Genomic DNA, 19,893 nt, shown 5'->3' with positions numbered 1-19,893 from the left:
TCCGTTTCAAGGAAAGGATACGAAAATATAGTGATCCCCGCGAATAATATTGACATCTATTTGCGCGGCACAATAAAATATATCGCCTTTGAACTATCTTATCTGACCTCTAGAACGCCCCATTTGCTGGACGAAGGAATCAGCCCCCAACCCTTTGGGTGATAAAGCATGGGAGTTGCTTCGTCTTGGTCATTTAGATAGAGACATAAAGTCTCTCGGCTTTAAGGAAAAGAGTGAAAACCGAGATGTAAACATTCCATATTTTCTATGTTTTGGATACCTCCATCAAGGTTCGTAGTGTTTGTTAGAATGAAAATTGTATGTTGGTCGATTTCATGATGGTTCAATGATATATTATTTTCCTCTGTTGTTGTTTACATGTCGCCGCTTGGAGTGTTCCTCTCTTCTTCAGCGTTAAGTCTGTGCTGTATTGTAATATTTCTCCTTTTGATAGATTGACTAGCTATTATTTCTCTATGTGTTGGATGGTGTGCAGGTTTGGCTTTCTATTAATTGTAGCTGTTGATTGTGTTTTTTTCTCGTTATTTCCGTTAACTTGTAATTTGATTGTGATCATATTGATTAGGAATATCTTCTTTGTAGTGGTATATATTTTATTTCCTCTTGTGTTCATGTCCCATAGTCTTCCAGGGTCTCTGCTGTTCACAGTTAATTACATACAACCATCAGAACTTCCCGCTATTGCACTGATGGTTCTCACGTATAGGAATATTAGACTTTTTATAACACAACTTATAATTTTGTTTATAATCATATTGATTAAGAATATCTTCTTTGATTAAATGTGGTGATCGTTTCTCGTTTTGATATGGTGTAGCTATTATTTCCCTACATGTTGGATTATTGGTTCTATATTAATGCTATGTGTTGATTCGAATTATTGCCTTATGCCTGCGCTATTCACTTCAATAGAAATTGATTAATTAAATGTGTGTCATATTGGAATATTAAACTTAGCTTCCATATTATGCTCGAAATTACTTACATCTATCAGGTTCCCACATCTCAGACTTTTTATAATAAAACTTGTAATTTTGATTGTAATCGTATTAAGAACATCTTTGATTAAATGTGCTACTGCATTTTATTTTCAGAATTTAAGGACTGGATATAATTAATAAATTATGTATATTATTCACATGTACTGCCTTGTGTTTTTGTTTCTTCTGTTACAGGTCGTGAAGTTTTCTCGACTGGGTTTTTCTCCTTCACCTGATCGGCATCACAATTGGCACAATTCCCAGCACCATTGGCGTTAATAAATATATCACAACTTGATTGGCATTACAATTGGCATTGACAAATATATTTTCACTTGCACTTTTTGTGTATGACCCTTCTTTGCATGTCTCTGCATGTTATAAGCGCGCGGACAACCTCCGCACACGCGCGGCGCGGGGAAAAATACGCGCAGGGCTCAGGGGCAGGGCCCAGGTGTCCAGGTTGCTGAGTGGACCGGCCGTAGCCTCGACATGACTGAATACTACTGCGACAAGCTACGTAAAACGAAAATTCAGGAAAACGCCAATGCGCGTGGTTGCAGGGTTCGAACTTTCACTCTCCGGATCTCCGTCAAGCGATGTCACCTTTGTAGCACGTCAGCTTGGCTTTCACCTGAATTATCTGCCTCAAGTGCAGGGCCGGACAAATCAGTCATGATTCCTGTCTCCTCAAGCGTTTCTAAGTCATTCATCCAGTGAAACACGAGGTGGGCGGTATCTGTGGCAGACTTCTTCTAACAGGGTGTGGGGTAAAGACAGCCTTGGTCCGGATAAGTATCTCAAGAAAACTGTGGAACCGCCAGTTGTACGTGAAAAAGTCCTTACCAGCAGTACCATTTGTTCGCCTCTTTGTTCACATATTCGGGGGGAAGGACGAGGCCGTGTTCCCTCATAAAGGTTTCTTCGCAGACAGTCTGTGCAAGTGATAACGTTTTGTTCGGGCACTTTGATGCAACGTCGCCTGAAAAGGGAAATAATTATGCATGTAACGTTGCCCCAACTAACTTGTACAAATAATTTCAGAAAGACTATCTCCCTGCTTTCAAGAAACCCAGTAGAAGATGCATCCAACAGTGATTACGTGGTAGTCAATTTTTCATATGACTTACGTTTTAAGTTCCTACTGTTTGAAAGATTACTGTTCTCTTGCAGACTTTTCGCGATGACCTGTCTAGAATACAGACAGGTCATGGCGAACAAGTGCATTCGTGTACATTTGTGGTCGTTGCCAGTGTTTAGGGCTTGATGCTTCTTCCGTAAAATCGTTCCTGTGCGACGCCGTTTTATTAGGAAGAGCTAAGAGTAAGTGCCCCATTACACTTGCGTCGTGCAGTTTTTTAACATGTGTTATTTCGCAGAATTCGAGGACTCCTTGTTGACATGAAAAATTTGATTGGAAGGCTTGTACAGGACAGCCCGGATTAAATGAGATTCAGGACAGGTCCAGCACCCCTCTCCCCCCAACGTTTTCCCTACGCGCTTATGAAGAACTTATACGACTTAATAGCCACTTTGTGAATTGTGAACTGAGACACAATCGGTGTAGTGTTCACGTCTTTGCAAGTGTGCTTCCTGCAGCATATGGATGTTTATTGCATCTAAAGTATCTGTGGTATCTGGATCCGATTGCAAACATATTTCACCAGGTTTGTACGGCTGGTCGTTTGTCTGCATTATAGTCTTTCTTAAGCATAATTTTCAATCATTGCATATTCAAGCATATTGCCCCACGAAGTTACAGCAGGCTCCAACAGCTCCCAATAGAGCCCATAGTTTGACATAATTCACACAACACTGGGCACACGACCAATCAGAGTGCGACGTCGTAGATATTATGCATAGCCATTGGGCCAATAAGGAGCTTCAACGTTTTGCTGAACTTTCAGCCGGTCCTGGCCACCATAAACTTCTACTGGATTTCACGCCTCCCGCCGTTATACGGTATTCAAAGTAACTGAAGCGACTTTTGGCTAAAGGAAACATTTTATTCACACAAAGCACAATCGGAGAGCACACACAGTCTCGGCCAATGAGCTTCCAACGTTGTAGATGGGCGCAGTGGTCCATATTTTACAGCCGCATCCTCGGGTACCTGAGGAGGACTGGCTACAGTACGTTTTGAGCAGTCACTTCATCTCTTGGGATATAATTGCTCTTTAGGCCTCCTGCACTTCCCTAGTGCTCTGATGCTAAATATTTTGAATATCTGTTGCGCACTTGTGTATCTCTGTCAGGAATATATTCATCCAGTTGTGTAATTGTTACGTATATATAATGCATCATGTCTTTATAAAACGTTATTCAGATTGCTTCTTCTTTTCGTTCATCAATTCGTATAAGTAAAAAAAAAAATACACCGGAATGCGTGGAGGGCATGGTAATGGGACACTTTCGGGGAAAGAGTCCGGAGCAGATATCGGGAATCCTGATCGGACCTATGTATTCCCAGTATTGCCAAACGTGCGTAGGACCATTGTCTGCAGGCGGCACGCGCCCGGGATGCGCCCACAGCTCTAGCGAAGCTCGTGCCTATCTCGACAGGGGATTTCCTAGCCGATGGATAGGAAGGTACGGATCTGTGTCGTGGCCTGCGAGGTCCCCAGACCTGATGCCGTTAGATATCTTTCTGTGGGGATATCTCAAGGATCGCGTGTACGACCAAGAGACAACAACTCCTGACGCCCTTAAGGCGCGGATCACGGAGGTGTGCCGTGGAATCCCCGCGGCCACGTTGCGGAGGGCAACGAAGGACACAATTAGGAGATACATGCTTTGTGTGACTGAGGAAGGCGATCTTTTCGAACACCATCGAACTTCGATCGTTATTGTGAAGGGGCTCGTTATTTTATTCCCCCACTCCATCCAGCAATGGGGTAGAGTATCGCCTGTGGCGATGAAACTCCCCACTCTCCAAGGTCGAAAATAAAGTTTCGTTTCTTTTCGAACACCTGCTCTGAATGTACATAGTATTGTTTCGGTCATGTTAGAATACCTGCGCAATGTTCTGTAAAATAAGTTGAATGAAAAAGAAGGCATACTATTTTTATCTACTCGTTTAATTCTTTGTTTGCTTGAACAAACTTCGGTTGCCAGTTTGAAAAAAAGAAAGACGATGGCTTGGTTAATAGCGTTTCCTGCTTCCATTCCCAAGGTCGCGTATTCTGAACGCCGGCGGAGAGGGAAGCAATTTGTTTGAAGGCACGGATTGCTTAGGCATGCCGTCTTCTGGTGTGACTTACATACTATTCTTCGTGTGTAAGATTCCACCCACGTTAGAGAACTCCAAGTGGGCAAAAGTAATTCACAGGCCGACTACCGTGGCGTCGGTCATGATCACCGTTGTCTCCCCTATAGTCATAAACCCCCAATTATTACTGTCATTATTTACATGCTCGCTTGCTTCCTTCCTTTCTTGCTTGCCCTGTACAGCATCTAGGACAAGCATCGTACCTACTGTCTCTTCGTTGGAAAAGACATAACTTGCGCTACAACGCAGAGAGTGGGTGCAAATGAAAAGGTGTAAAAGAGTGGCTTCATAAATTTCATAGCCCACAGCTTTTCTTTCTTTCTCATTGATTTCATAATCTCGCGCTTGTGGTTCAAGGTAAGCCGTGAGCAGTTATCTTCCGCTTTCCGTGTATTGTGTCGTTTCATGCCTAAAAAACAAAGAAGTGGCCTTGCTGTTGTCCCCGCACCCGTGACAGACAACAGCATAGGCGGAACGGACGGCATCAATGCTTGTTCGTCAAGCGGCCGTGAGAAAGCGCTGCCATCAAGCGCTCTTTTCGCGCGACGGAAACTGATTCCGTCGTAGTTTCGGAACTCCGGGCCCTTTCTGCTGGCCCGGATAAAAAAAATCGGATGAGTTAGAGAGTTGCAACACACTGCATTGTTAATGCAGTGTTTCATTGTTAAATTTTAATTGTTAAATGTTTAATGCAGTGTCTCCTAATTAAAAAGTTAAAAAAATAAATTAATTAATTAATCAGTTAATTCCGCGACAAAAATACTATTAAATGCTCCAGGTCCCTTGTAACACTATGCACTTGGTTTCATTCTTCTGCGATGATTCATTATTTTTGAAAGGTGGGGTCAATCTTAAATAGAACACCCTGTATATATTGTCGAGGATTAAGAGGGAGCAACTCAGCGGGACAACAGAGTTTATTCTGACCAGCAAGAAGAAGCAGGCACGCGCGATCATTCAGATGCGAGCACGATCAGGGCATCGTCTTCATTATCTTCACGACAATATATATATAGTTGAAATAAATGGGAGACAGAAGACGAAAGTAGGGGAAGTAACAAAAAGGGGTTCAATAAAACTTAAAAATTATAAAAGTTAGGGAGGATGTCTACGTTACGGCGGAAGCTCCGCCTTCTTCAGGACGGAAGAGCTAAATGTTTTTTTTATTGCGTGTTAGCGCCGCGAAGCAACTGTGGCTATGAGCGGCGTACAGATGTGGACAGACGGAGAGAGGACAGCAGGAAGGAGAGGGGGATTAGTGTGCGTCCTGGGCCGACTTCAGGATGAACTGTGCCGACATTCGTCTGGAAAGTCTTCGGAAAACCCAGGGAAAACCTCAGACAGCACAGCCGGCGGTAGGATTCGAACCCACCACCTCCCAGTCTACAGCACGACCTTGGTTACCACCAACGAGCGGACGCGTTAGCCGCGGACGCCATGCCGCTGGTGGAAGAACTAAATGTGGCCACGAGGCTGATAATAAGCCTTATCAACCTCGTGGCCACATTTAGCTCCTTCGCAGAATAGAAGCAGAATTTAGCTCTATTGCAGAATAAAAGACATAAATGTTGATTTCAAATTTTTCGACTAATATTGGAACGGTAATGGCAGCCAGCAGACGCAACTGCGGTTGTAGGATGTGGCAACTTCATCGCTGGAGTTAGAAACACGACTGTTGAAACATGCCGTGCAACACGAGTTATGCCCACGGCATTCTTGTTATTTAATACTCACAGACTGGCTTCGATGTTCCACAGTCAGCGTTGATGTCCTTGAAGAACCGCTCAAGAAGAAACGTCTCATCGCATCTTTGTCTTTCGAGTATTTCCGGAACACAAGTCTTGCTGTATTCCATAACACTAGAAGAGATAAGACCTATAAGTAATGTCCGAATTTACTGGGACATTCTGACGCCATCTCATGACATCCCTTGATTGAGTCACGCAGAATAAGCAGCACAGTCAACTGCACAGGAGAGATGGAACAGTTTTTCCCGGCATTCGAAGCGGCAAGCTACCTCAAACGTAAATCCAGATAATTCGGAAACAGCCAATTTGCGTGGTGCTAGGAACTTGACTATTATTAGGAATAATTTACCTTCTGAAAACATGGACAGAACCCCTCGCTGCCTTGGGTTCATGTCTAGTTTAGCGGCGCCACTCGATTTCAAACTTGGATGGGATTTCGCATGCTGCATCGTAATCCAGAATAATCAAGCGGCGGTCGGTTCCACAAATTCCTCCAGAGGTCAGTTTCCCCTGGAAAGTTTCGGCAGCGGCGACCATGTCATCTTCATACGCCCATTGTTTACCTATGACAGCTTACGCACACCTCGCACTCTTACCAGCATGCCTTTCGCCTGTTCGTTGCTAAGACGCACAGCAACTCCGCTATCGGACGACAGTCGGCCTCCTCCTCACGCAATTGCTCCGCGCCAAAATTGGCACTGTCTTCTGCCAGCACAGCCTCGAACAACTGCAAGGAGGGGGGGGCAGCAGCCCGGGGGGGGGCCGGTAGCCCCCTCCGGACCCCCCCCCCCTTCGTGCGTAATATGCACTGACCTAACCTAACCTCACTACACTTCGTTTAGTGAGGAAAACCAGGCTTTATAGCTGATGCGTAGGAGTACCACAAATGATACCCGTCGAGATCTAGTGCTTTCATTGTGCATTCTTGGCAACGAGCGAGAGGGAACAGGGAACAGAGTGCTAGGTGTGCGTAAGTTCTCATAGGTAAACACTGGGCGCATGGAGATGACATGGTCGCCGCTGCCGAAACTTTCACGGGGAAATTGATCTCTGGAGGAATTTGTGGAACCGACCGCCGCTTGATTACTTTGGATTACGATGCACCATGCAAAATTCCATCCAGGTATGTAGATTAAAAGTTTGAAATCGAGTGGCGCCGCTAAACTAGACATGGGCCCTGCTTTGTTCACCAGACCTGTATGAGCAGCCGTGTTCACATTAACTCGGCAGAGCAGGTCCAATTGACAGTCGAGTCGGGTTGAACTCATCCCATGCGGTTTATATGAACTCTCTTCAGCGAGAGCCGATCGCAGCGACGCTCCGCGTCCAGTCGAGTCGAGCCGTGCCAGCGCAGAAAATGCGTCTCTTCGCTTCTGTTTCTGTACCCGTCTGCCCGTCCTACGTTGAGCAATTGCTGTCTCGGACGCAGCGACACGATGTACTCGATCCCGCAGCTCATTCGTTCCGAGCTGGACCAGTCGTCGTTTACATGCACTTCGCTGGTCGCGTGCAGCGAGTCAACGCGCCCCTGTTGTCGCGCTGACGCGACTCGACCCGGCGCAGAGACAACTCGACCGAACAGCGTTTACACGAGCAAATGGAACTCCGTTCGAGCTCATGTAAACCTGGCTAGTGTGATACGTGAGGGGTGAGAGCTGCCACTGATTTGTTTGGTGTCGAGACAGAGGAGGAGCAAGCACAACAACTATGATACCGGGGTCTGTTGTGGTTGTGGAAGGCGCAAGGTGGACTACTATTCTTGGATTAGTGAATGCTGAGGACGACTCAACTCGCGGTGTCGCTCCGGCAGCACAGGGACGTAATGGTTGACTTACGTAAAGCTGAGGTTGTAGTCAGATTAGCCTGCGGAATCATTAAGCCTGGCCTCCCTGCAAATTGGCATACGATCACAGAGTACGTCAGCACACAAGCTAAGTCAGCTACTACTCCTCTGTGCCAGAGCGCCACCGCGTGTCCGGATATCCTCGGAATTCACTAGTCCAATAATAGTATACCTTACGCCGACCAGTAGCTCACCCGCTTCTACTGAATCCCCGTTCTAACAGAGCTGTTCGCATACTTGTGTATATATACCGTTTTCTCTTCTGTAACAGTTAAGGGTACTTGTTCGCAACCATATCTCCCAACATCAGGAGCTCCCCAGGACTCCAACCGCGGGCCACTCTTCAACGTTTTTGTCAACGATCTCGTTATGTGTGTCCAGCATTTTAACTTGCTACGGTATGCCGAGGATGTGAAATTTTTGAAAATAGTCTCATCCCCATTGGATTGCGCCTTGCAACAAAGGGACATCGACCGTGTCATCCAGTGGTGACGCACGAGCAAACTTCTAATCAACACAGGTGTGTTTCTCTCGTAAAGCCAACACTGTTCCAGCACAAATGTCATCTCCAGCGCTAACTTGGTTCGTGAGCTCGGTGTCACGTTCTATTCGAAATGCTCCGCATTGCGCACTCTAGGACTCTGGGACATACAAAGATATTCCCAAATCCTGATGTTGTTGTATGCCCAATATAAGGTCTATGTTGACCCTCGCATTGCATACGCATCCATAATATGGAACTGTCTAAGTAACCCTCAGCGCCTAGAAGCTGACCAAAAGAAAGCGCTCCACATTTCACACTACCTATATTTCGGTTGCACCCCGGGATTCCAGACGTACAATTATGAATATCTACTCAGACACGTTGGTCTCATTCCCCGTTCAACTCAGCGCGACATTACCGATGCCACTTTCTTATACAAGTGCCCTCAGTCTCGAATTGACCGTCCACAGTTGCTATGATATCTGCCTTTCGGTATTCCAGGTGTGTCCCTACGGAAGCATCCTACTATTTTTACCCTGATGTATTTAAAGGGGACACTATCTCGCGAGGCAAGACCCTCGAAAACTCGCTGTCATGTGATTTTTTTTTTTTTCTGTAACACTTCCCGTTCTACTCCAAAGAGGTCGTATCTAAAGTTTTCCATTTGTGAAGTTCACTCATTTTACTTGTGCCCATTTGTCTTTCCCTGACATCCTGCAGTTCTTCTGATCAGTATTGTACATAATTCCTTCGATCTTTTACTCAGCTTTTTGCCGTCCTTTAGTCCTATAATTTCACGTATGCGTAATGTAAAATATGTTATGTAAGACGTGCCTGTTATTTTAGATATAAGCAGTCTATCCACCAACGCTATTGTACATATATTCTGTGGCCTACGTGTGTATTGTGTAACCTGTGAGTATATTCTCCATTTCTTGGGTACCTGTCGTTTTCGGCATTATGTAGAACTTTGTGAGTGTGCGCCAATACCGAGGCCCTCGAGGCTGTTTTGGGCACATAATAAAAATGTGTGGCTGCAGTTGTTCTGTTTTCTACCATGTCCCTGCTTTCATGCTGCTATTCGTCATCATGAACATAATAAAAAATATTATTATTATTATTTGATAATAAAAAAGAAAATGAAGACAGCTTTTTCACCAAACCACACAAACTTGGCTGCACTAGACAGAACAGAATAGTAACTGTGGGTGAATTAAAGGGAAGAAGAGCAAAACACAACGTTCCATGTATTCACATAAGCAAAGTTCACTCCTCCAGGAGAAGATGCGAAAAAAGTCACCGATTTTAGCTACCCCGTAAATACAAGTGATATACGTCCCCGTCCTGTCCCGTCCGTCCGTAGTCTTCTCGTGAATATGGACATGGGAGAACTGATGTTCTGAGGCTGGAACAACATAGAGGGGACAAATACATACAAAGCCTCCGTTAGTCTTCTCGTGCCGTGCTAACCTGCGGTAAATATCAAGAGGCGCAGCCGCAAAATAATTCGTACCAGACGACACGGAGATGCGTTCCAACGAAAAGTCAATATTCATGGTTTGAATACTCAACATAATGCACGGCGAAACTTTTGCCCCCATGCGAGTATTTTCTATTTCAATTTTTCTATTTTTCTTGAGTTCTCCTCCACTAGAATGTTCCACAGGGATGACGGGAAGCGCCTATTGTATCAGAATTTGTGATATATAGCATGGATGTGCAAGTGGATGCAACCCTGTAGGACATTCCGAGGGCAGTTGAAAGAAAAAATCCTACCCGGTTCGGCATCCCGGGATCCACATTTCGAAATCCTGATACCACGGGATTGTAAAAACGGCTCGGGATCACGAATCCTAGGATGCCGATAACCCCGTCCCACTTTTTTCTGCTAAACGCCCTCGCTTTATGGCCGTTTGAAACGCACATGGAACAGAGCTTACCAACAATGCAGTTTGGATGAGTCTTGCAACTTCTGATAATTGCTGTTGCACGTATTCTTTGCACTGTCTAGTAATCCTGTAGGACAGATGGCACCTGAAAACGACAGATATGATTTCGTTTCATCGATGTTTTCACCGCACGGAAACTACGGAATCCATGTGGAATGGTACGATGACCGAAGAATACCAATGGGCAGTCCTGGGAAGTAATCTAATCAGAAATAACTAGCTTTTTTTTTCTTTATCATGGGGCTCCAAGATCCTTGCGGCTTTATATGGACAAATCAGACAATGTAAATCACAGGCAACAGTACAGCAAAGCAACAACACGGGAACGCAGCAGAAAAGTGACGCGGATTGGTAGCACTACAATCGAAATGAAGAACGGAGAACAGTGCTGAATGATGCATGATTTACAACTGAGGTGATGGATGAATGTAAATAATTCCATAGTTTAATGACGTGTGGAAAGAAGGAAAAGTGAAAAGAGCTTCTATGGGAAATGTACGGTTCGTGTTTGTGAGCAGCAGGAGCAGCATCGTCAATGAGTTTTTCCATTTCCAGATATACTCACATGACTCGGTACCAAGCAAAACCTCAACTGAACATCTGACTATTTTACTGGCCACACGTTCGGCTCTCAGCACCAGAAAGCTTTTCTTGGTCCGTAGATTTCATGTTCTTGGAGGCAGACAGGGAGTCAATGTTGTATAAATAACCGTGCAGTTAACGAGGCGTTGCAATAATAATCAATAATAAATACAGATAATAATTATGAGTGAATAATACTAATAACAATAAACTGCAATACTTGATTTCCATAATCGCCACATAAATTTCATTACTGAAGATTGACATTGCCCGGTATGGGATGTGATCGCTAACACGTCTCAATTACCATTGCACATGTTACTCCTCCTTGTGTTCTTGACCCGCGCTGCATGTTCTTTGAATCTGACTTAAAGCTGCATGCTCCTTGCTTTGAAGCAGTGTCATGGTTTCTGTATTTTGACATATTGAACGGCATATTACGAGAAAGACTCTCATCGCGTGAGCTGAATAGATTGTTTCTCTGGAGACTTTCCGATTTTTCGAGAATTCCCGACATAACTACTACAATGTAACTACACACGTGCTCACCCAGCACCTTGACCTGCTCGCAAGGAGTCCCATTGAGTTGCAAGAGGGGTATCGAAAAAGTATGGTGGTGGTGGTGTCAATGATTTGATCCCTGTACTACTCTTTTCTCGAAGGTGAATTAGAATTCATCGACGAAACAAAATTTTCCCAATATGCCTTGTTAGCTTAGTGACGCGTCCACCTGGCTTTTGCACACGATTTTTAAAGGAAAGCAGGTTTTGTGCAGTTGGATAGCTGCGGAAGAGATTTCCGAGATCGGTTCTGTTCCCTCGTATAGACAACCAGAGCGTCTTTACGGTGGACTCGGTAACTGCCTTTATGATTGTTTTTGTAATGAAGTCATTCGCCTCATTAACACGCATTAACACGCATGGCAGACGAACAGCTTTCGTTTGAAATGGGTTACAGTCCAATGTAGAGTGCGCGTCGTTAAATTATCTGTTACCTGATACAACTTGAAAACCACAGAAAGTAATCGCAACCCCGAAGATTCTGATCTGTTCATGTATTGCATTCTTCTTATTATTACTGGACCATTACACTGAAGTGGACTCTTATATTTATAGTGGCAATGCCCCCATACACTTGATGAGCACACAGCGTTGCACAGCGTGAGGTCGACACAACAGACGAATTGATTAGAACTCTTCATAGTACCCTATCAAGGCAAATTTTAATTGCAACTGCCTCAAGGGGTGGCTTCAGTAGATGTATTACAGCAATGGTTTTAGATTTAAGGATTGTAACACCACCAGGTGAATATGTTGCATCTGCACGATCTTTTTGGAACAGGTTATAACACCAGAGTGAGTGTGTTTGTTGAGGACTCAGGTAAGTTTCTTGTAACACAAAAGAGGAATGTGCCATACCTGTCTGAAATATCATTTATGTCATAAAGGTTGGCGAAGAGCCCTCGACAATTCCACTATTTTGACAAACTTGGTTTATTATTACGCCGATTATTATATCGACGAGGATTGACATAGTGCAGAAAAAAGATATGAAGCGTGCAATACGGGTCTGCATTAATGAGGAGAGTGTGCTGTTCAGAGATAATATTTCTTTTTGGGGGTTGTTATTTGCTGCTTCTGAGGCTTTCCGTTTTTTGAGCAGTTTCGAGTTTCCAGGCGGTATATCAGACAACGAGCCACTCCCCGATAGATTACCCATGGGCTGTCTTTTGACTAGGCGCTCGTGCTTGCGATTCAGGTTTACGAGCTCGCCTGCCATTACACTCCATCGAGGTAACGTCAGCAGGTGGTGCCTGTGAGAATGGCACCACCGAAGAGGCTTGTGCAACAGCAGGCACTTCTGCAGGAGAAGCTGGCGTTTGAGGAAGAGGTGAGTGTTTTGTGCTTTGCATTACCCTGTTTGTCTGTGTTGAGCAAGAGATAATTCTGGGTTTCTGGGAAGTAGGGCTGCAAAGGATTTCTGGAGCTGGGACGAATACAGCTTTTCTTCGCTCCTGGATCGCTTAGTCTAGACGTGCGTCACCTCTTTCTCGAACTTCCGTTTTGGACGATCACGAAGAGTGATCACCTTCGCAGTTGACGCAGTTATCTGGCCCTCCCCAAGCAGCACACAATATTGGGCCCATATTGGTTGGTCGTCGGCTATACGGGTCCGATATGGGACCAGTTTCGTCAAGGTTTTCCGCATATGAGCTCAAACTGGGCAATATGGGGCCCATATTGCCCAGTTTGAGCCACTATTGAGAAAATCATGGCAATATTGGCCCCATATTGCCCGTGTAAACCACGTATTGGCTGAAAATGCAAAAAATGGTACCTTCCCGCGTTGCACAAACGCCCAAGCAGCACGACAAGATTGGACGTTGAAGTGTATGAAATGCCCAATTCAATACGTCGTTACATCCAACAACTTCCCGCAGATCATAGACATTCTTGAAAATAATCAACATACGGGGCAATCCCATTGTACCATTCACTAGAACTTGACAACTGAACTTTCCATTTTCTGGAAGCAGGCGACATCTTGCTTCGCATGCCAATGCCAATTGGTCGAACCGACTGAGAGTAAGCGTGGTCGTTTCAGCTAAATCACGCGTCATACAACTAATGCGCGACAGTCGGATCGGACGTTTCATACGATAATGATAATGGAATTGTGGCTAGGTCAAGTAAAAAACACAATGTTTGATAGAAAGGGATGGATCTTCTGTAAAGTTAGGTGCTTTCAAGTTACTGCACGCTGTGTGAGTTGCTGAGGCGTATATCCGTCACCGTCACGAAAGTGTTTCGCTCCTTCGTACTCTCCGAGCTGGTTGGAAATTCTTGGCTCATGGACTATCGCGATTCCAATGAAAGCTCCTGAGGGATGTTTGGCATTATTGGCAGTTCTGTGAGACTGCCTGCCTAGCACTAGTCCATCCTGCTCTTCATTTTTAGGACGAGAGGTTTACTTTTTTCTAAATGTAATGTGCGCAAGCTTTCTGGGGCGATGCTGTGTTGTTTTTATAATTGTATGCAACGTGGTTCAATGAGATCTGCAGAAATGAAAAAGCAAAAAGGAGAGAGAAGAAATATCAGTGCTCAATATTAAAACGGATAATGCTTTATTATTACACGGACTCCCCTTTGGCGTTGCCACATAAGTATTTCCAATATTGGCGCAAAATGGACTGGCCAATATGGGCAGCCCATATTGGTACAATATGGGGTCTTGTTGCACTCCCCATATTGGTCCAATATTAGCAGCCCATACTGGACCAATATTGGAAATCTTGGCAGCCCATATCGGTCCAATATTGGAGCTATATTGGCGTGCTGCTCGGGTCCACACTCTTTGAAATCATGGCCCTGCTTCGTGCATATACACAGCATGCAGATCCCTACAAGCATCGGATGAGTGGCCGAAGCTGTAGGAATTGGAACACTCGAGGGAGTTTGGCACGCAAGGGCGTAGCTCGGTACAGATATAGTCTACCTTCACTTTTTCTGGAAAAGTGTGACTATTGAAATTGAGAACGGGGTCTCGATTGGTGACAGTCATTACTTTTGCATATTTTGTCTTTTAGGTTCTCCAAAATTTCCTCAACAGAGATATCGATGATTTCCGGAACAGCTGTTACCACACAAACGATGCCGGGAGGCAGGGATGTTTCTACTGATTAGTTCTTTGGTTTCGAAGATGTGGTCGCTGCACACCCCCTGATGCACATTTGATCAATATGCCCCTGAACGATGTTTCTTAATTTCTGCATTCTGGAGAAAGAACGACGACATCCTTCCAGAGGTGTGTGACCACTGTACAGTATCAGGTATTCCTGTGAAAGAGGTTGGTATTCATAGTTGTCGGGATAGCTGGTTCCGGCACATTTATTGTGTCTGATCAAAGCATAAGAAGTTTTACCCATTTCAGGTTTACCTAATGAGTCTTCCGGTTGGTCACTCACACCTCGTAGTCCCACATGTGAGAAGCTGGCAGAGTTATGAAGGTATTATTCTGGTATTTGTGGTGTTCCTAGACTCTTTATGGTGTTTGTAATGCGCACATCAAAACTGTCTGGTGCGACACCAGGCGATTCTGGTGATGTCAGGTTCTCCTGATGTGCACACTTACTGGCATGCTGTTTGATGTCCACATAAGTGTGGCCAGCTGTGACACCAGAATGCTTCTGGTGCCCTCTAGTATGCTTCGTGAACGAACCACAGTGACATAGTATTTTAATCTAACCGTTAGCGCCGCAATACCAAACTCACTTGAAGGTCGACATGCCGTGCCAGACGCCGCATATTAGTGCACTAACCAGATAACATCACGCCTGGTCTGTTTACAGGTGCGATATTATCTGGTGAGTGCGCTAATATGTGCCATGATCGAGCTCACCAATACGTGATGACGACCTTCATGTGATTTCTTAGCTGGGCCTGAACTCACGCCGTGTCAGAAGATTGTGATCATGGTTTCAAGACCCAAAATGCCAAGCTCTGCCAGACATACAGGCCATCGCGTGATGGTCCTATTGAAAGAAACAGACTGACCAACCAAAACCCCCATCACCCCATCAAAAAAAAAAAAAAAAAACCAACGCCACCGTTCAAGGCCTCTACCCTTCGCCTCACGTCCTCTCGGCAGAGTACGGATAACACCTTGGGACTAAGGGGATAGGGTCCGCAGTGGCGCCACTCAGCAAGTATCGGCGAACACTAATACCCTGCTGACAAGGGATAAAGTAACATGTATATCTTATTACACAGTCTATGCCCCTTTTATACCATGGGTAAGGCACAGATCATAGATGGAAAGGCTCCTATTCTAGCTGAGGGTATAGTACGGACTTCTGTGTATGTGATGTGTATAATTTCAGTATTTTATGAATTTTGACTTATAGGACGTCTTCTACCACATGATTTTTATAGAGAGACACAATCGCAGTTAAACAGAGTTATATGATAAATACAGATGTCAATAGCATAAACTAACGTAAATTTTTACCCTCTGAAAATTGAACCCTCTGAACAGGGGGTTGTGAGGGGTTCAAGGTTTACAGTGTACGATAATATTTTTTGTACTACAATCGACATTTATTTAGGGGTCTCCAGACTAGATTTCTGGGCTGTTAAAACTGTAACGCAACAAATAAGAAAACACAATTGTGTTGAGAAACTGTTGATGTAAATATATACAAGTTTTCCCTTTTATTCGACACAGGTATTTCATAAGAAAGCTGTGAGAGCCGCGCTGATGTCATCTTTGGCAGGTGTGTTATTCGTCCAGGTGTACTGCGTGCATCACAGTGTATGCTACTACTGCACGAGAAATTGATAACAGTGCGTTCCGCATAGATGTGTATTGATTTTCGTGATCTCTGGTGGGAGCCTAGCTTACGTTAGGTTAGGATAATTAAAAAAATCGCACAGATTCCAACACTTCCAAACGCAGATTCCAAACACACCACGGACCTTCGGACATTGGACGCGCTCTATGTGAAAGCAAGCTGGAAGCTGTCGTGGTCAAGAACAACAACGTGATACCCGCCACTACACAGGAATAAGGCGCTTTGCTCATCATAGTTTCGGAATGGGTATCACAAAGCCCTTCTGATCTGCTAAATGCTCAGTTTTAGTACATTGGATGAACTCTACCAAAAAGATACGCGCGAGAAGTAACATCCCCATTTCAGCCTTGGACTCGACTGCCTTTTCGGAGATCGCATGGCGCTGGCGGAAGGTACACGTGCTAGTGAGGGAGGCAGGTGTTCCTAAAGATGGTGTCTGTATGCTCTCAGTCGAGGGATTTCAGAATAACGTGTCATCATTTTAGAACGGTGTGTCATTTTCTATAACCAGAGCCTTAAGGGAACTGTATCGGGTTCCGGGAAGCCGTGCTAGAAAATACACGGGTCCTTCACGAAATTATGTGCTTGCTATGAAATAGATTTTTATTTCCGCGACTAGCGGAGCTAATAGAAAGAAGTGTTTTGTTGTGAGTCAAGTGTGAAGGTCCAGAAGTTAACTCTGGTTAAACAGTAATTTTCATTTACGGAAATTGTTCTGTTCCTCGCAGATATCGTTTACTGAGATGTGCCGGCTTTTGAAAGAGGGGAGCTCCAAATGGCTTTGCGTTTATAGCTTAGAGGGCGTAAACACAGATTCGCACAGATACCCACAACACCCTAACAACCCACAAAAGTCTCGAAGCCACCCCCCTTGCTCAAACTTGGTGATGTTACCCAATATCTCTTCAAAGAGCATAAAAATACATGGAAGCAGTGACATCGCACCCCCTCCAGAGCCCAATACACACCCATGCACAAAATTTAGGGTTAACCACTGATGTTTTTACTTCACTTCTCTGGAAATTACGTCAAGTACTGTACTAAAGCCAGCGTGCTATTGATCCAAAAGGTGTGTCCTGTCATATCAACGGACACATCCGCGAGAAGATAAATGCAGGAGCTTCCTGGTTGATCGGTAGCGTAGTATTGCCAAGCGATCTGTCTGTTGCGGTGGTGAAAGCCATGTTCTAGGGCAGCGTCCATGGCTGACCGCACACGGAAATGTGCCAATCCTTGACTTAAAGCGTCGAAGGAAAGCGCCCAACGAGAACGCACAGCCGGCACCGCGATCCGAACCTCGGTCAGATTCCAGTTTCGGCGTGTAAAAGCGTTCGTCTTTTCCACGGAGCTAGAGCAACTGGAGATGTCAGTCAGACACGAAAACGAAAAGAAAGAAGTAAAGAAAGTACATGAGAAGTATTTGTACTAGTCTCAGTGAATAACTCTTGTAATTTCCTTGTAATTTCCTCCGTAATTCTTGTAATAATTCATTGTTTTAATCCTATCTTATATGACTGCTCTACTGCAACAAGAGGGACGGCTCAATATGCTTGTTACCTGTTAGGATTTCATTTTGTGTCGGAACGTTTTTTGTTAGGAAACCTGTTTAAATGACCAAGTGCGTGTTTAATACGCACATGTTGGCCGATGTCGCTGTCTTCACTACTACCGTTCTTGTGTTTGTTAGTGTTTAGAAAAATGCTGTTAAGCGAATTGAGGCTCTGACGTTGGCAACAGTGAAAGATAAATGGACAGAACAGAAAACAAGCTGTACAAGATTGGGCTGGTTTTGGTAGCAAGCACGATGAAAAGAGTCTATTTAGCGGATAAGTTTGAACGCTATGTTTCTAAGTGTGAATGAATCCGCGATAAAATATATCTGCATTTTGGAATCATGATGAGCCAAGATGGCGACATTTGGTTGCACTTCCGTTTCCCAACATCGAATGCATTACTCGCAGTTATGGGTTGCCAAATGGACAAACGCGTGGTATGCCACTAGTGTCCCATGCGTATCCTGTCCACTAACGAATAAGACGAGAAAAAAAAGAAGAAAAGAATAACAGCAAAATGAGCGCACACGAAGAACAGGCATTGTTCAGATGTGTCCTGTTTGGTCCCAGCCTCGTTTTTGTCTTTTTCTTTTCTTTTTCTGCGTGTGACGCACAAGCTCACGGGGATGGGCAACGTCACGACTACCGCTATTGGGGAAAGTGGGTCCTAGGCCGACTTCGAAGGGAACTCTGCCGACATATATATCACAGGGTCTGAAGGACAACCCACGAAAAACCGGGACGGCACAACTGACACCGGGATTCGAACCCCAGTACCTCACTGCCTGACGCCACATGGCCACCATACCCAAAGTTGACCAATCGCCGCCGACAAGAACGGCACTGGCGTAGTGAGTACGTAGTTACGTGCGCGTTCCTTGTTTTGGTTCTCTTGCAGAGCAAACGTTTGTCAATTCATATATCAAGGTTCCTTCGCTTCTCGGCTGTTTCATCAGGACGATAGATTTCAGTAATGGACGTTTCCCAGAAAACATGCAAGGACTTCGTTGATTAATGAATGTAACACATTTTTCGTCCAGTACTTGCACACACTGCCCTACGAGTATCCGCCTGATCGCATAAGTCGCCTGTGAAGATGACATCACTGCTGCTCTCACAGCTTTTTAATAAAATATGTACCGAATAAAAAGCACCTTGTACATATCGAACAATTCTACTGTTAAGAGGAAACAAAAAAAACTACTATGCAGAAATTTCCCAAAGCTCGCGTGGTCACAACCTCACTAAAACACAGCGTGACATCATCAAAGCGCTAGCTGACAGAGATGATATCATTATCAAGCCCGCAGATAAGGGTGGGAGTATCGTCATCTGGCCCACAGATAAATATATTTCTGAAGCTCATAGGCAACTCAACAATACGCAACACTACCTCAAACTGGACCATGATCCAACAAAGGAATACACGGCGCTAATAACCCATACCATACAGGACCTCCACGAACGAAAGCTCATCACACGTGATGACCTCAGATATCTCACCCCATCAAACACAGGCGCAGGTCGTTTCTATTTATTGCCCAAAATCCACAAGGTACACGCCAACGAGCTCTATACGGCTGACATCCCCGGCAGGCCAATTGTATCTAATAACAACACACCAACAGAAAGACTCTCGAAATTCCTGGACCACTATTTAAACCATATTCCGACAACACTGCCATCGCATGTACAAGACACACCCCACCTCCTCAGAATAATCAGAGATATAAACAACACTCGTACATTTGGTAGGGACACAATACTAGCCACGCTGGATGTGACATCACTGTATACTAACAACCCACACAACGACGGAATCACAGCCCTCTGCAATACCCTTTCTACAACAAGCACCAGAAAAGACACGGAAACCATACTCGCTCTAATGGACTTGGTCCTTAAACTGAACTACTTCGAGTTCAATGGCGAATACTACTTACAAGTACACGGTACAAGTATGGGCACACCTGTTGCACCCACATACGCAAATATCTTCATGGGGTTCTTAGAAAACAAAGTTCTCAGCGCCCTCTCATTAAAACCCACGGTGTACCTTCGATACATCGATGATATACTGATAATATGGGAACACGGGGAACATGAATTTCAAAA

General features: G+C 44.7%; 1 protein-coding gene across 1 annotated transcript in view; it reads right to left on the bottom strand.

The window, feature by feature from the left end:
- Positions 1–19,893, bottom strand: part of LOC135373802 (uncharacterized) — a 121,451-nt gene that overhangs the window by 34,925 nt on the left and 66,633 nt on the right. Inside the window, exons 8-10 of the mRNA XM_064606869.1 lie at positions 10,285–10,378; positions 6,004–6,128; positions 1,848–1,983 (exon numbers count right to left, since the gene is read on the bottom strand). Of these exons, the coding sequence (XP_064462939.1) occupies positions 1,848–1,983; positions 6,004–6,128; positions 10,285–10,378 (355 nt within the window). The remainder of the gene's footprint in view (positions 1–1,847; positions 1,984–6,003; positions 6,129–10,284; positions 10,379–19,893) is intronic.

Source organism: Ornithodoros turicata, unplaced genomic scaffold, assembly GCF_037126465.1.
Source record: "Ornithodoros turicata isolate Travis unplaced genomic scaffold, ASM3712646v1 Chromosome32, whole genome shotgun sequence".
Taxonomy (NCBI): domain Eukaryota; kingdom Metazoa; phylum Arthropoda; class Arachnida; order Ixodida; family Argasidae; genus Ornithodoros; species Ornithodoros turicata.
Note: the sequence above shows the minus strand (reverse complement) of the source record. Positions and strands in the feature narration are given on the sequence as shown.